Source organism: Microcaecilia unicolor, chromosome 4 (genome assembly GCF_901765095.1).
Source record: "Microcaecilia unicolor chromosome 4, aMicUni1.1, whole genome shotgun sequence".
Taxonomy (NCBI): Eukaryota; Metazoa; Chordata; class Amphibia; order Gymnophiona; family Siphonopidae; genus Microcaecilia; species Microcaecilia unicolor.
Window position 1 is genome coordinate 100828602 of NC_044034.1, and position 18273 is coordinate 100846874.

General features: G+C 43.7%; 1 protein-coding gene across 1 annotated transcript in view; it reads right to left on the bottom strand.

Annotated features, from left to right (window-relative positions):
- Positions 1-18273, bottom strand: part of DGKH (diacylglycerol kinase eta) — a 676008-nt gene that overhangs the window by 128053 nt on the left and 529682 nt on the right. The window contains 2 exon segments of the mRNA XM_030202410.1: positions 3017-3151; positions 11012-11140. Coding sequence (XP_030058270.1) covers positions 3017-3151; positions 11012-11140 — 264 coding nt within the window.

The following is an 18273-nucleotide window of genomic DNA, read 5'->3' on the forward strand; positions in this document are numbered from 1 at the left end:
GGGTCGGGGCTATGCAAAAGAGGCAGGGCTTGGGAAGGGTCATCATATCTGGTGAAATCATCCAAGTGGCATGGTGTGGGTGTGTCCTCATTTCTGATTGGCTGAAAACCTGGAAGTGCGCATGTCACCTGTCAAAATCAATTAATTTTTATGAATGCTGGTAAGGTACACTACTGGTACACCAAACTGCTACAGTAAGTATTTTTATAAGCAAATTATTCATCACCTCCTGAGTTTTGATGGAGTGGAGGAGTAGCCTAGTGGGAACTGATCCTGGGGAACTGGGTTCAATTCCCACTGCAGCTCCTTGTGACTCTGGGCAAGTCACTTAACCCTCCATTGTCCCAGGTACAAATAAGTACCTGTATATAATATGTAAACCGCTTTGAATGTAGTTGGAAAAAAACACAGAAAGGCGGTATATAAGTCCCATTCCCTTTCCCTTCCCTATTTGGTGGACGGAGACTTCAACGAAGTGGGAGATCCAATGCTAGATAGATCATATGGGAAATCTGGGGGATCCTGCCATGGGTCTAGGGGCATATGTGAGATTCTGGACATGGTGGATGTATGGCACATTCTATATCCTGTGGTCCGAGATTATACACATTTGTCTTGACTGCACTCCATTATGTCCAGGATCGATTACATTTGTGTCTCGAGAGATTTGTTCACGGCTATACAAGGGGCTGAAGTAGACCCCATTAAAATATCAGACCATGCCATAGTTCACACTCAACTGGAGCTCTCCAGGGTACCTACAAAATCTTTTCAGTGGCGGTTTTCTATCCATTTTTATGGGGACAGGAAATTTTTAGACTTTCTCTCGCAGAAATGGCAGTTATATAAAGAAATGAATGCTGCTCATGCTAAAGCAGTGCTACGAGGAGAAATTATAGCTTATGGCAGTCATCAAGGGAAGGCTAGAGAGTGGGAGTTACTTCATCTGCAGCAAGAGGTCACACGGATTGAGGCGTCTCTATGGGACAAACCACAGTACTCAGCTCAAGACTTAGCTTTTAGAATTGCAACAAATGAACTGATACACCACAACACACAAAAGTCACTCATTTATTTTAAATATCAATTATACAAGAATGCTGACAAGACACTTGGTTCACCCTCAACAAGGTCCCTTTAAAATAAATGCCTTATATTCTTCCCATGGGGATTTGGAGAATAGAGATATTACAATTAATATAATTATGAAGGCCTATTATGCTCATTTATATTCACTCCCAGCATCTCCACCATTGGAAAGTTCTATGTATTTGTCTAGCCTAGACCTCCAGAGGTTGGACCAGGGAAATTTGAACATGCTGAACACCCCTTTTTGGGAGGAGGAGGCATTCTTGGCTATATAGAGGTGCTCCTTTGGGATGAGATGATGAGAACTGAGGTTTTTACCCCGCTGATATCAATGTTCAATTCCATAGTGGCAGCAAGACAATTGCCTGAGTCACTTCAGCTTGCCCAGATAATTGTTCTGCCAAAACCTGGCCGTGACTTGAAAACCCATTGGCCTATTTCATTGCTTTAATTATGAAGCCAAATTATTTGCTAAGGTCTTGGCTAATCATTTGTCCTTAGTTCTCCTGGACGTGATAGAGGAATCTTACCACTTTGGAGTTGGCAAGTTGTCAGTCTACCCCCTCCATGCTAATAAGTTTCGATGCTAAAAAGGCTTAAGACCAGGTGGTGTGGGACTTTCTGTTTGGGGTTTTGGACGCATATGGGGTATGTGGATTTTTCAGGAAACAATACATGCTTTATATACTGTTCTTCAGGCTCAGGTGCAGATGAATAGTCTACTTTCCTCACCCTTCTCTATATATCGAAGTCCCAGACAGGGCTGCCCATTATCACCCCTTTTGTTTGTTCTTACCATGGACTTCTTGAGTTGAGACATTCAGAGGACTCTTAACATACAAGGCCTTACACTGGGCGCAGATACTTTTAAAATAGCAGCTTTCGCCAATCAATGAATGGTTCATGTGGTGAACCTACCTTAGTTGCTGCGCTGTTAGAATGCATGGGGATTCTGCGCTGTTAGAATGCATGGGGATTTCTCCGGCTTTAAACTTAATCTGGAGAAATCAGAGGCTCTGCAGAGAGAAGGGGTGCATGGCTAAGGATGGCGAAGGCCTTTCCCACTGAAGTGGGTAGGAAGATCTTTTCACTATCTTGGGGTTATAATGTCACACCTCGGTGTGGCATGGTCTGTATCACTAGGTCTGCTCCCTCTTACACTTTCCTTGGAAAAGGGCGGGAAAAATCCCCATGTCCAGATCCCGCTCAGGTCCAGGATTTCCAACTCTCCAGCTCAGACACTTATACAGCAACCAGGTTCAAAAACATAAAGAGCTTTTATTCAGCACAAAGAATTAGATTCCATAAGCAAAGTTCAGTCTCCAAAACACAGCACAAGTCCCCCTGACATGTGCTTCAGGATTCAAAGGAAAAAATAAACCCAAAAGAATTCATACAAAAACAGTATAGGAAGGGTTTCTCTTTTCTTCCCTAACCCAGCTTGTATTTTACGTCCATAGCGCTTCATACGTTTCTCATAAGTTTGAACAAGCATTTCCAGGACACAGCCTAGAGTTGTGCCCTTAATGAACCTCTCTCTGACCAGATTAATTCCCCACCTGATCCCAGCTGTAGGCTAGGACTGCTCAGTAACCGTCTCTGCACCCTTCACATGGCTGATCCTGACCCCCTCTCTCTCTCTTCAGGATGGTCAGTCCCTGTCACACCACAACATTTCCCCGGTGAGAACCAGACACCAGTTCTTTCTCCCAGCCACAGGCTAGGACTGCTCAGAAATAGTCTCTGCACCCTTCACATGGCTGACCCTGACCTCCCCTCTCTTCAGGCTGGTCAGTCCTTGTCTCACAACAGCATTTCCCCGGTGAGGACTGGACACCAGTTTTCTATGGAAACAGTTTTCTATGAGATGACTTCACTCACATGCCTTGTCATCCTGTTTATCTTAGGAGAAAAAAATGTTCCCTACCTGGGCAGATTATTCTAGTGTTCAGAACTGGGAGGTTTTCCTTGCTGGCAAGTGAGGGCGGGGCAGAGAATGAGCTGGTTTGAGAATGAGTGCCCCGACTTGCACGTCTATCTGGAGATCTTGGTGCAGCTTTAACTGTTTGGAAAAAAGCAGGAAAGCATAACCACGATGTTATAAAAGCCTGCACGCTAATTCGTGATGCCATAAATTTCACAAGTGTCAAAATCCTAGAAATAAAATAATCTTATTAGTAATTTGCTAAGTAATGCCAATGTTCTTATTTTAATATTATCTAAACCTCGTTTTCAGAGACAAAAAATAAATAAGCTACAAATTCAGATTATGACAATAGTAAATTTTATTTATTTATTTATTTATTATCTCATTTGTATTCCACAGTTTCCCAACAATGTCAGGCTCAATGTGGCTTACAGCGCACCACAGAGGCAAATGCCAATACAGTAAAATGACGCTAATACAGCAGGAAAACCTACAAGTGATAATGGGGAAGAGTAGGAATTGACAGAAGGAGTAGGGAAACCAGGAGGGAAGAGGGAAGGGGAATGTGTCCAAAATGTCTCTAGATCGATGCACATCCAAATATCTCATCAAGGTAACATACATTTATTTATTTATTTAGCTATTTATTTATTTAAAATATTTATTAACTGCATACAGATAAAACATACAGTAAAAAAAAATCAGTAAGATTATAGGACTGAGTTACAAACAAGCCTCTACCTAAAAGGTTAGCGTAAGAAAAAATACTGATTGCATCTGGCAAAAATCAGGTATTCTATAAGATAAAAAAATCTCAGGGGTCCTTTTACTAAGCTGCAGTAAAAAAGTGGCCTTAGTGCACCCTTGAGCGGGTTTTTCCTACATGCTAAGGACATTTTTACCGCAGCAGTAAAACAGACAACGTTTGTATTAATGGTCATGGATTAATATTATAGAAACTACCCATCAAAAATTGATCTCACTATAATGTGATGGATAAAGGACTTGATAAACAGTTAATTCAATTTAAAGAAAAGAAACCTCAAGAATCCAGGGTGCCTACAGAGATGGTCTACCCTTTAACGGACTCATCATCATAGATTTTATTATAGCCTCCAAAATCAGCTACAGTGTAAAAACCTCCCTATTGGAGAAAAAACACTGTAGCAAAAAAAACTGAGGACTTTTAATGTTCAATGGTAAAGTCCTATATCCATAACCTTACAATTCCAAAAACTGAAATACTACAATAGCAACAATAAGCATTTGCCCCGCCTGTATATATAGAAAAAATGTCACTTAGCTTCTTCCACTGGATAGGAGATAAACTGCTTTGATCCAGCCCAGGACAGCGCTGACTTTAGAATTCAAACACAGGTAGTGGTCACATGTCGTTACCCCGGTTTCAATGCTGCCTCAGGGGGAGTTCATAATAATATCCACCAGTCTTTGAATTCTAAAGTCAGCGCTCTCCTGGGCTGGATCAAAGCAGTTTATAAGTACATAAGTATTGCCATACTGGGACAGACCAAAGGTCCATCAAGCCATTATAATGGTCTATGGACTCTTCCTTTAGGAAGCCATCCAAACCATTTTTAAACTCCGCTAAGCTAACTGCCTGCACCACATTTTCTGGCAATGAATTCCAGAGTTGAATTACACGTTGAGTGAAGAAAGATTTCCTCCGATTCATTTTAAATTTACTACTTTGTAGCTTCATTGCATGCCCCCTAGTCCTAGTATTTTTGGAAAGCGTAAACAGCCACTTCACGTCTACCTGTTTCACTCCACTCATTATTTTATAGACCTCTATCATATCTCCTCAGCCGTCTTTTCTCCAAGCTGAAGAGCCCCAGCAGATTTAGCCTTTCCTCACAGGGAAGTTGTCCCATCCCCTTATTCAATGCTTCTTGTCAGCGTCCTTACGCGCTTCAATTGTAGCAAGGGCGCTGACAAGAAGCACTGAATAAGGACGCTAATTGAGAAACATTGGAAGCACAGCCTTAAACAATCCCTGACGAAGCAGATGTTTAGAGGAAGGCGAAACGGGACCCCGTAGGCTAACTGAGCCCTAAAGATAAGTAATGGCTTTAGGTCTTTCTTTTGTGACTGAGTGAATTTGCTTCCTTAACTTAAATGTATTTAGAAGAATCAGAGTATTTTTAAATGCAAGTGAAAATCATTCAAAAAATTATATGCAAGGGAAAATGACTCAAAAAGGCTCACTGTCATTTGAAACAACTGAATTGTTAGAACACAAGAAAAATCCAGCAGGTTTTTTTGCCAGTGAAAAGTCAGTTCAGCGAGTCTGTGCAAACTAAAGCATTTTCAGTCCGCTGACGTACAGAGGCTTTTTCCCGCACAAAGATTTCTTGTCAAGGTTAAAAAAGTAAAAAAGAAAAATAGAAAAGGAAAAAGGAAAAAAAAGGAAATAAAAAATCTTTTTGTTGTCAAGAACCTTTTTGTCAACATCATTTAATAGCTTTGTCTAACCACTGTCTATGTGAATGCGAATTAAAGGAGTGAAGTGGGAATAGTTCTATCATTTTTGGAGGGTTAAGTGACTTGCCCAAAGTCACACGGAGCTGCAGAGAGAGTTGAACCCGGTTCCCCAAGGTCTCAACCCACTGCCAACCGCTGGGCAGCAGCAGAGATCAAACCTGATTCCCCAGATCCGCAACCCCCTGCACTAACCATTAGGCCACTCCTCCACTTATCACTATAGAATATTAAACAGTTTTACATGGAAAACTATTTACTGCAATTAAGCTGGGAAAATACAGCTGTAAGAGGAAATTATCAGGAAAAAAATGCAAAGCAGGGCTCAGAGAATGCGCAGAAGGTAACAATTCATTTACATTCTTTAAATCCCTGCACTGGAAGCTGATTTTGTTTGCACACTGCCATATAGAAACTGATGCAGGAATCAGAAACAGCTCACTGGCACACAATGAGAAGTTCTCACTTTGTTCTTGGGCTGTGTAAAATCAACACAACTAATCTTTAAATTCCCCCACTGTTAAATGCTGCCAAAGACAAATTGGTTTTCTGTATACTGCACAGCTAGAGAGCTCTGTGATCTCTTCTTTATTTTTAACAAGAAGTTATTTTAGTCCAGTAAAACTGCTGAGAACAAACAAACTGCCCTCTGACATACATACACACTGAAAGATCCATCATCTATCTTAAGAACAGGAATGTGATTTGGCCCCATAAACCAAAGATGCCTTCACATTTCATTAATTTGGGGGAAGAATAAACTATAGCCTCCCCCTGTCTGCCAAGAAGGCGCAAACCCAGAGGCAAAACAACCTTTCTGCCATCACTCACCCAGTTACTATACCTGTCCTATGACCATCTAGTATCCCTATCACTAACAAACCACAACTTGGAAACTTAGGCTTGGTAAATGCTAGGTCAACTAAAAAAAACTTCCTATGATTCATGATGCCATCAGTAAATATCCGTTAGACAACCTGAGAATAACTGAGAACTGGCTAGATGAAAGCAGAGGAGTCCAACTGACCAAACCATGCCCAACAGGATTCAACATCTAGCATTAACCAACACTAGATAAGTGGGGTAGAGGGATAGCAGCCTTGATCTGAGAGACAATCAGATTGTGCAAAGTCATCATCTCCACCTGATTGATTCAGAATGTCTCTTAATCCAGCTACGAGGTAAGGAACCAATGTGATTGCTAGTGGTCTCCTGAGAACCTTGCAAGAACACAACATTTATGCAAGAACATGGGTACCTCCCCCTAAAGTCACAGGTCAGAAATATTGGGATACTGCTAGACTCATCACTTACGTTGATTCCACAAATTCAAATAACCTTTAAAAACCTGTTTCTATCCCTGCATAATACAAAATCTCTCAGTATATCAAAAAGACGAGACTGATTTCAGTGGTCTATGCCATGATATAGTCATGGCTAAATTATTATAATGCTCTGTACATTGGGAAAACCAAAAAGAGTTTGCACAAGATCCATCTCTGCTTCAACATGCTGCAGCACGATTGATAGAAATTTTCAAAATGGCATGATGACATCACATCCTTTCCATGAGAACTGCACTAGCTACCAATACTCTACATGGCCAAATTTAAAACTCTATCTTTGATTTCAAGGCCCTGAGACAAAATGGGCCAGGGTACCTAAAGACTGAGGGGTCCTTTTACTAAGCTGCAGCAAAAGGGGACCTGCGCTGGCAACAGTGTGTGTTTTTGATGTGCGCTGAGGCCCCCTTTTCCCACAGCAGGTAAAAGGCTGTTTTTTTAAAGAAATGTCTGTGCAGCAAGTGAAGCACTTGCCATGCAGCCATTTCGGGGATAGCATTACTTGCCCACCACTGAGGTGCGGTAAGGGCTCCCACGCTAACCCAGCAGTAACCGGGCAGTGCGTGGCACTGTTCAATAACCACCAGATAAACACTGGCGCTACAAAAATAAAACTATTTTTGTAGTGCCGGAAATGGTGCATGCTTAGTAAAAGACCCCATAAGTTGGCCCTGTACATGCTTTTGAGGCCCCTAAGATCCCCCCAAGGAGCACCACCATCTGTACCCTCATCAAAGGAAATTGTATGACATGATGCCCGCCAGAGTGTCCCTCACAATCTGGAACTCAATCCTAGAGGAGCTACGCCTAACATAAGTTAGTTAGTGGGGTCCCTCAGGGGTCTGTGCTGGGACCGCTGCTTTTTAACATATTTATAAATGACCTAGAGATGGGAGTAACTAGTGAGATAATTAAATTTGCTGACAACACAAATTATTCAAACTTGTTAAATTGTGGGAGGATTGTGAAAAATTAAAAGAGGGCCTTACAAGACTGGGAGACTGGGAGTCTAAATGACGTTTAATGTAAGCAAGTGCAAAGTGATGCATGTGGGAAAGAAGAACCCGAATTATAGCTACGTCATGCAAGGTTCCACGTTAGGAGTCACCGACCAAGAAAGGGATCTAGGTATCGTCGCTGATGATACGTTGAAACCTTCTGCTCAGTGTGCTGTGGCGGCTAAGAAAGCAAATAGAATGTTAGGTATTATTAGTGATCATCAATAGAAATAAAACAAAATAAAACATGGAAAAGAAAATAAGATGATACCTTTTTTATTGGACATAACTTAATATATTTCTTGATTAGCTTTCGAAGGTTGCCCTTCTTCGTCAGATCGGAAATAAGCAAATGTGGTAGATGACAGTAAATATAAGTGAAACATCAAAGCATTTCAGTGACATTCTAACAGGATGGGGGTGGATAGGTGAGAGGAGGGTGACAAACAGAGCAATACAACTTTATGGTTTATAATGGGCTAGAAAACCCAGATCCTTGTTAAGTCCTGTCTGTTGGGTGTCAAAATATTCAATCATTCTGACTTCAAAGGTTTTACATTCCTGTATTGTTTTAAAGTTACATTTCAGGATTCTTACTATGAAATTACTAGTACAGTGTTCTGGTTTTGTAAAGTGCTGCCCCACAGGGGTGGAATCCTGGCTGGCACTGGCATTCTTCATGTGATGTCTATGTAAATTAAATCTTGTCTTTAGCATCTGGCTTGTTTCTCCAATATAGCATCCTTCGTCACATTTTTTACACTGCCATGCACATCTCCTACGCACCCCCCACCCTGTTAAAATGTCACTGAAATGCTTTGATGTTTCACTTATATATACTGTCATCTACCACATTTGCTTATTTCCGATCTGACAAAGAAGGGCAACCTTCGAAAGCTAATCAAGAAATGTATTACATTATGTCCAATAAAAAAGGTATCATCTTATTTTCTTTCCATGTTTTATTTTGTTTTATTCTATTGATCACCATTAATAGTGGACTAACACGGCTACCACAACCTCTCTACTCAGGTATTATTAGGAAAGGAATGGAAAACAAAATGAGGATGTTATAATGCCCTTGTATCGCTCATGGTGTAACTGCACCTCAAATATTGTGTTCAATTCTGGTCACCACATCTCAAAAAAGATATAGTGGAATTAGAAAAGGTGCAGAGAAGGGCGATGAAAATGATAAAGGGGATGACACGACTTCCCTATGAGGAAAGGCATAAAGAAGCTAGGGTTCAGCTTGGAGAAAAGACAGCTGAGGGGAGATATGATAGAGGTCTATAAAATAATGGTGGAGTGGAACAGGTAGACGTGAAGCGTCTGTTTATACTTTCCAAAAACACTAGGACTAGGGGGCATGCCGATAAAGATACAAAGTAGTAAATTTAAAACAAATCGGAGAAAAATTTTCTTCACTCAACATGTAATTAAACTCTGGAATTCACTGCCAGAGAATGTGGTAAAGGCGGTTAGCTTAGCAGAGTTTAAAAAAGGTTTGGATGGCTTCATAAAGGAAAAGTCCATAGACCATTATTAATATGGACTTGGGGAAAATCCACTATTTCTGGGATAAGCAGCAAAATGTTTTGTACTTTTTTGGGATCTTGCCAGGTATTTGTGACCTGGATTGGCCACTGTTGGAAACAGGATGCTGGGATTGATGGACCTTTGGTTTGTCCCAGTATGGCAATACTTATGTAAAGACTACTTCTACTTCAGGAAGCAAGTGAAAGTCTGGCTCTTTTCCCAAGCCGTCAATACATGTGGCAACTAACTATTCACTCAGTCCACATCCAGACTAGCTTGAAACTAAGACCAGTTCCAAATACCTTATTCAACTATACATACAATCTACCTTCAATTTAGCCATTTATCCCAATGACTTTGTCCTACCCATCTTGTCTGTCTGTAAGTTTCAGCTGCATTTGTTGCCCCTCCCCCCAAGCTGCCTATTAAGGTGTTTCATTTGTATTGTACTGATATTAAGATTATTAAATCTATATGATTTGAATGCTCTGTGATCCTATTGAGATGTGTCATGTGTTTTGTGATAGGAGAAACAACAGAACAAAAAGGGGAATGAACAACCAACAATGGGATATTTATTAAAAATCATATTTAAAAAACATAGTCCATAAAAATCTATAAAATCCATAAAAAATGTAATATCAGAATGGTAAAATGAAGCAAGTTATACATTTTTCAAATAAATATAAAAGAACACCTATTTTCAGGCACAAGAAGGCACCTTTTTGTAGCCTATTGTATAAAGCCTATCCTATTTCCTTTATAAAATACTACTACAGTAATGCCAATATACACATATAACTTAAGAACGACCACTGAGACCAGTCATAGTGCTGGTGTAGATGCTTGGCCTAGATTGCTAAAAATTATGCCCATGCGTAGGCCAACTTGGATTCTGATAGCAGTAGGAACTTAGGAGCAGCCGCTACTACAGCTGTAGCATCACTAGTATGAATACAGTGAGCTTTTAAAAAGGTGGGATGATGTGGATGGAATAGCCATGGGTTAAAGTCCAAAAAGTAGCAATATAGGAGCATCAGATTCAGGGGCGTAGCTACGGGTTGGCCCAGGCCCACCCAGTTTGTCCTGATCCTCCAATTGGTGCAGGTATTCTAGGCACCAGTTAGACACAGTGGCCTTTCAATTCTGCTGCAGCTCAGCTACCTGCATTTAGGCAGTGGGCAGCAAAAACAGCAGCTCTCCTCCTACCTGCTTATTTTTTTTTTAGTGGGGGTCTGAGCTGGTAACGGAAGTTGGCTGCTCTAGTGCCGCACTTGCCGTAGTGCTGTGCTCTCATGCCAACCGACAGTCTGTTTTAGATGTATCAGAGGAATATGATTCAACGACTCTGCAAGAGTCATCTGCTCCGAACAAGCTCAACAAGAGGAAGAGCCAAAAATAATTCACAATTTAGCAACTTTGATTTGAGCTGAGGAGACAAAACTCCAAGGCTTGGCTAACTTCTGAGCAAAAATGTAAAGGAAATAAGGCAACTGGTGCCTCCAGTTTTATCTAACTAGTGAGATGACAACTCAAGCGATCCTCAAATGCAGCTACGGCAAGATGGAAAGATGCTTTGCTTAGGAGAAATATTAAACAACAAAAGGGTTATTTACCTGACAAGGGCTCAGATTCCTTTGTGTCATCTTCCTTTTCCTCTTCTTTGGATTCATCGTCTTCTTTTGTATACTCTATAGATGACTGGATCACTTGTTCTTGAGTATGGGCATTCTGTTCATCCACAACTACAAAGCAAGATAGCAAAGTTAAAACATCAAAGGATTTTTAGGAGCTGTATTTTATAAAATGAACATATGCATATACATGCAGTTATAAATTAAGCACCCAGAACCAAGTTCAGAAGCACACAGATCCTCATGCACACATTTTCTGCTTCAGAGCAGGTGTAAATGTGAGCGTGTATTCTATGCACGTACTCATATATTTTATAAAATATGAGTACTTCAAAACTTCACCCCCCAAACTATGCCCCTGGGAAAGACCTATGCATGGTCTGCACGGAAGTACATGTGACCTTTTGGTGTGAACCCTTTTTATGTGCATATACCAACGGGCAATTTTTTATAAGAGTCCTTTTCCGCATAGAAAACATGCTTTGTAAATGGAAAAAGCTTTATAAAATTATCCCATTAATATTTATGGGGCAATTCTGAATAGCCAATACTACTGGTGAAGGGGGATGAGGTCCCTCTGCACAAGAGCGAAAGTAAGGAGGAGGTTGAGAATTACAGACCTGTTAGTCTGACCTCAGTGGTGAGTAAACTAATCGACATGTTTCTAAAGCAGAGGATTGTGAGGTTTCTAGAACTGAATGGACTGCATGATACGAGGCAGCATGGTTTCATTAGAGGCAGGTCTTGTCAAACAAATCTGATTCATTTCTTTGACTGGGTGACCAAACAGTTGGATGTGGGAGGGGCGCTAGATTTTAGCAAAGCCTTTGACATGGTTCCACACAGGCAACTGATAAATAGACTGAGTGCTCTCGGTATGGGCCCTAAAGTGACTGACTGGGTTAAAGACTGATTAAATGGAAGGAGAAAGTGTAGTGGTAAGCAGAGTTTGCTCAGAGGAAAAGGATGTTATCAGTGGTGTACCGCAGAGATCAGTCCTTGGGATGGCTCTTATTAACATCTTTGTGAGTGATATTGTGGATGGACTGTCCAGTAAGTTTTGTCTCTTTGTGGATGACCCCAAACTGTGTAATATGGTGAACACCCCAGAGGGTGTGGATAGTATGAGGAGATATCTAGCAAAGCTTAAGGAATGGTCCAGAAATTGGCAGCTAAGGTTTAATGTTAGAATATGCAGGGTCATGCACTTGGGTTACAAAAATCTAAGGGAACGGTATAGTATAAGTAGTGAAGTACTTCTGTGTACAGAAGAAGAGTAGGGCTTGAGGATGATCATATCTGATAAACTTAAGGTGGTCAAACAAGTAGAAAAGGTGATGGTCAAAGCCAAAAGGACGCCTGGGTGCATAAGGAGAGGAATGGCCAGCAGGAAAAAAGAGGTGATAGTGCCCTTGTATAAGTCTCTGGTGAAGCCCCATGTAGAATAATGCGTGCTATTCTGGAGACCGCACCTAAAAAAGATATGAACAGAATGGAGTCAGTACAGATGTTGGCCACAAAACTGGTCAGTGGTCTCTATCATAAAGCATATGGGGACAGACTTATATACCTCAATATGTATACTCTGGAAGAAAGGCGGGGGAGAGGAAATATGACAGAGACATTTAAATACCTCCGTGACATTAATATACAGAAGGTGAGACTTTTTCAAATGAAGGAAAACTGTGGAATGAGAGGGCATAGGATGAAGTTAAGAGGTTATAGGCTCAGGAGTACTCTAAGAAAGTACTTTTTCAGAGAAAAGGTGGTGGCCACGTGGAATGGCCTCCCAGTGGAGGTGGTGGAATCAAGGACTGTGTTTGAATTTAAGAAAGTGTGGGACAGGCAAGTGGGATCTCATAGGGAAAGAGAGAGCTAGTAGTTGCTGAGGATGGGTAGACTGGATGGGCCATTTGGTCCTTATCTGCCATCATGTTTCTATGTTCTGTAAAGCGAAGATACTTACCTGTAGCAGGCATTCTTTGAGGACAGCGAGGCTGATTGTTCTCACATGTGGGTCGATGTCCGCATTGGCCCAGGAAAAAGCAAATTTTCACAAGCAAAATTTAAAAGTTTTTCCAGAGTCTTCTGGCACATGTACAGCGCGCACCACGCATGCGCAGACGACTTCCTGCCCATTGCATGAGTGGGTCTCCTCAGTTTAATCAAAAAGCATAAATACAAATAAACAACAATAACTCCAAAGGGGAGGTGGGCGGGTTTGTGAGAGCAATCAGCCTGTTGTCCTCGGAGAATACCTGCTACAGGTAAGTATCTTTGCTTTTTCTGAGGACAAGCAGGCTGCTTGTTCTCACATGTGGGGTATCACTAGCAACCAGGCTCACTAAAAACAATGAACATTGGTCAATTGGGCCTTGCAACGGCGAGGACATAATATAGATTGACCTGAAACCATAAAGAACTAACTGAGAGTGCAGACTTGAACAGAAGAAAAATGGGTCTAGGGGGGTGGAGTTGGATTCTAAACCCCGAACAGATTCTGCAGCACCGACTGCCCAAACCGACTGTCGCGTCGGGTATCCTGCTGAAGGTAGTAGTGAGATGTGAATGTGTGGACTGATGACCATGTTACAGCTTTACAAATTTCTTCAATGTCCAGAGATGGGCTTACACTCTACATGGCGATGATAAGCACTAATCGCACTAAGGTGAACTCTTACGGAGTTGGTCTTAAGACCAGACTCTGATAAGTGTAGAAGGTATTCAAGCAGGGTCCATGTAGGACAAGAAAAAGGATCTAGGGCCTTGCTGTCACACCAGATGGCAAACCTCCTCCATTTGAAAGAATAACACTTTTTCGTGGAATCTTTCCTGGAAGCAAGCAAGACTTGGGAAACACCCTCTGAAAGCAAGACTCGGGAAACACCCTCTGAAAGACCTAAAGAGGCAATTTCTAAGCTCTCAACATCCAGGCCGTGAAAGCCAGAGATTGGAGGTTGGGATGTAGAAGCGACCCTCGTTTTGGGTGATGAGGATCGGAAAACAGTCCAATCTCCATGTTTTCTCGGAGGACAACTCCAGAATAAGAGGGAACCAAATCTGCCGGGGCCAAGAGGGCGCAATCAGAATCATGGTTTTGCAGTCTTGCTTGAGTTTCAGCAAAGTCTTCCCTATTAGAGGTATGGGAGGATATGCATACAGAAGGCCTGTCCCCCAATGTAGGAGAAAGGCATCTGACGCTAGTCTGTCGTGGGCCTGAAGCCTGGAACAGAACTGAGGGACCTTGTGATTGATCTGAATAGCAAAAAGATCCACCGAGGGGGTGCCCCACGCTCGGAAGATCTTGCGGATTACTCCCATGTTCAGTGACCACTCGTGAGGTTGCATTATCCTGCTCAGTCTGTCAGCCAGACTGTTGTTTACGCCTGCCAGATAAGTGGCTAGGAGAAACATGCCGTGACAGCACGCTCAAAGCCACATCTGAACGGCTTCCTGACACAGAGGGCGAGATCAGGTGCCCCCCTGCTTGTTGGTGTAATACATAGCAACCTGATTGTCTGTCTGAATTATAATGATTTGGTTTGACAGCCGATCTCTGAAAGCCTTTAGAGCGTTCCAAATCGCTCGCAGTTCCAAGAGGTTGAAGATCTTTGTCCTGAAAGGACCAAGCCCCTTGAGTGTGAAGCCCATCTACATGAGCTCCCCACCCCAGGAGGGATGCATCCATCATCAGCACTTTTTGTGACTGAGGAATTTGGAATGGACGTCCCAAGGTCAAATTGGATCGAATCATCCACCACTGAAGGGAATTCCGAAAGTCAGTGGGCAGTTGGATTACATCCTCTAGATCCCCCGCAGCTTGATACCACTGGGAAGCTAGGGTCCATTGAGCTGATCTCATATGTAGACGTGCCATGGGAGTTACATGAACTGTGGAGGCCATGTGCCCCAGAAGTCTCAACATCTGCTGAGCCGTGATCTGTTGAGACACTCAAACCATGGACAGGAGGTTGTCTGCCATTGTGTCGGGAAGATAAGCTCAAGCTGTCTTTGTGTTCAACAGAGCCCCAATGAATTCCAACTTCTGTACTGGGCTGAGATGGGACTTGGAGTAATTGATCACAAAACCCAGTAGCTCTAGCACCTGAATAGTCATTCGCATAGACTGTAGAGCGCCTGCTTCCGAGGTGCTCTTCACCAGCCAATCGTCGAGATAAGGGAACACATGCACTCCCAGTCTGCATAGCGATGCTGCTACTACCACCAGACACTTTGTAAACACTCTGGGCGCAGACACCACACCTAAAGGCAATACACAGTACTGAAAGTGCTGAGTTCCCAGCCGAAACCGAAGATACTTCCTGTGAGCTGGAAGTATCAAGATATGTGTGTAAGCATCCTTTAAGTCCAGAGAGCATAGCCAATCATTCTCCTGAATCATGGGAAGAAGGGTGCCCAGGGAAACCATCCTGAACTTTTCTCAAATAAGAAATTTATACAGGCCCCTTAGGTCTAGGATGGGACGCATCCCCCCGGTCTTTTTCTGCACAAGGAAGTACCTGGAATAGAATCCAAACCGTTCTTCCCCTGGTGGAACGGGTTCGACCACTTGAGCCTTTAGAAGGGCGGAGAATTCCTCTGCAAGTACCTGATTGTGCTGGGAGCTGTAAGAATGAGCTCCCGGTGGGCAATTTGGAGGTTTGGAATCCAGATTGAGGGTGTATCCTAACCGGACTATTTGAAGAACACCTGTCGGAGGTTATGAGAGGTCACCTTCGGTGAAAAAATATCAACCTCCCCCCGACCAGCAAGTTGTGTGGACACTTTTGAGGCAAAGCTTAACTGAAGCCAGTCAAAAGCCCATCCCTTGCTTTTGCTGGGGAGCAGTATGGGCCTTAGACGCACGCTGTTGACGAGAACGAGCGCGCTGGGGCTGAACCTGGGCAGGCTGCCGAGAAGCAGGAGTGTACCGACACCTAGGATAGGAATAAGGAGCACTTCTCTTCCCTCCAAAATACCTCCTAGATGAGGAGGTAGTAGCAGAAGACGCCCGGCGGGAGAGAGAATCCATAGCATCATTATGCTTCTTGATCTGGTCAACAAGATCCTCTACTTTCTCACCAAAAAGGTTATTCCCCCGCAAGGAACATCTGCCATCCACTGCTGGACCGAATGATCCAGGTCAGAGACATGCAGCCATGAGAGTCTGTGCATCACTATACCTTTGGCAGCGATCCTGGATGCTACATCAAAAGTGTCGAACGTACCCCTAGCCAGGAATTTTCGACACGCCTTCTTCTGCCTGACCACCTGGCAAAAAGGATCGGCCTGCTCCGGAAGGAGTGCATCAACCAAGCTGGACAGTTGCCTCACCGAGTTCCGCAAGTGGACTCTCGTGAACAGCTGGTATGTCTGGATCTTGGCAGTAAGTATAGCAGCCTGATATGTCTTCCTCCCAAAAGAGTCAAAGGTTCTAGATTCTCTGCCTGGGGGCGCCGAGACATAGTCCGTAGTGCTCTTGGGTCTTTTGAGGGTGGAGTCCATCACCATGGAATTGTGAGGTAGCTGAGACCTCATCAATCCAGGTTCACCGTGAATCCAATATTGGGATTCAGCTTTTTTCGGGATCACGGGATTAGACAGAGGGAACGACCAGTTTTGCATAAGGACTTCCTTCAGTACATTATGCAAAGGAGCTGTTGCAGCCTCTCTAGGCGGAGAAGGAGAATTCAGGAACTCGAGCATCTCATCCCTGGGCTCATCCTCAACCTCCATAGGGAAGGGAATAGCTGCAGCCATTTCCTGCACAAGGAGGTAAAGTTAGACTCTCCGGGGGAGAAAGTCTCCTTTCTGGTGGAGGGGAAGGTTCAGAGAGAATCCCATAGGACTCATCAGAAGAAAAGTACTTGGGATCTTCCTCTTCCTCCCACGAACGCTCATCTTCAGTATTGGATAAGACATCCCTCAGAGCAGTCCGAAACTGAGCCTCCCTTGACGCCGAAGAGCGACATCCTCGATGGCGGTGCTGAGAAGTCGATGCCCGTCTGGACTGCGATGAAGCTTCCTCTACTGACGTCGAAGGGGAGTCGACCTGGGTGGCAGTCGAAACCGATGCCGCAGGTGGCAACGAGGTTGGGGACCTCACCACAGGCGAGCGGACAGATGTCGCTGCAGCAGACAGTATGGAAGGCGCAAGCACCCCCGACACCGAAGCAGACTGGCGCAGCAATCCTTCCAGAAGCTCTGGAAGCAGGGCTCTGTTGCGCTCGTCGAGAGCCGCCATTGGACAAGGCTGCGGGGTTGTTAAAGGAGTCGGTAGCAGAATCTGTCGAGGCTCGGGAGCAGGTATCGGGCTGCCAGAAGACAGATGCATCGGCACCTCCTGAATAGAGGGGGAGCGATCGTCTCGGCGCCAATGCTTCTCGGGTGCCGATTTACTCGATGCCCTGGAGCTCTCGGCACCGTGTGTCGAAGGAGAACGATGATGGTGCTTCTTCACCTTCGCTTGACGCCCGTCATCGAGACTCCTCAGTATCAGAGGAGGATGTGGAATCCCATGCCTCCTCGGGGCCGGGTCCGATGAAGGTCGGTTCCAGGGGGCCTGCATACCAGGAGGCCTCGAGGCAGGTAGAGACCCACTCGATGCCTCACTGCTCCCAGTGCGAATTGGTCTTTCAGCAGACATTACCTCCGCTCCCGACATTGATGCTTCCCTTGATGTCGACGCCGCCAACCTCGGTACCGATGTCGAAGGACCGGACCGAGCCCCAAAAAGCTTTTCTCGTTGGGCTTCTCGAGATGCTTGGGTCCGTTTCTTCATATGAAGACACAGATTACAAGCGGCTGGGCTATGGTCGAGCCCAAGGCACTGGATACACCAGGTGTGGGTATTGGTACCTGAGATGGTCCAGTTGTACCGAGTACAACGTTTGAAGCCACTGGGTGTCTTCAATGACATGGAAGGAAAAACAGCTTCGGCTAAATCAAAAGACGCGATTGTGCCTGTTAAAAGAAAAAAGGGCACAAAAAACAAGGGAATAACACAACAACAAAGGAAACTTTAAAAAGTGAAGAAACCTGAAAGACACTAATTTATTTTATTTTTTCAAAACTGACAATAAAGTAAAATAAAGAGGAATTAGAAAAAAATAGCGAAAAATTTGCGAAGACTCTTTTCCTGGGTCTGAGAGGAGCAGAAAACTGAGGGAACGCGGTCACGCGACGGGCGGGAAATCAGTTCACGCAAGCGTGGTGCGCGCAGACCAGAAAACTCTGACAAAACT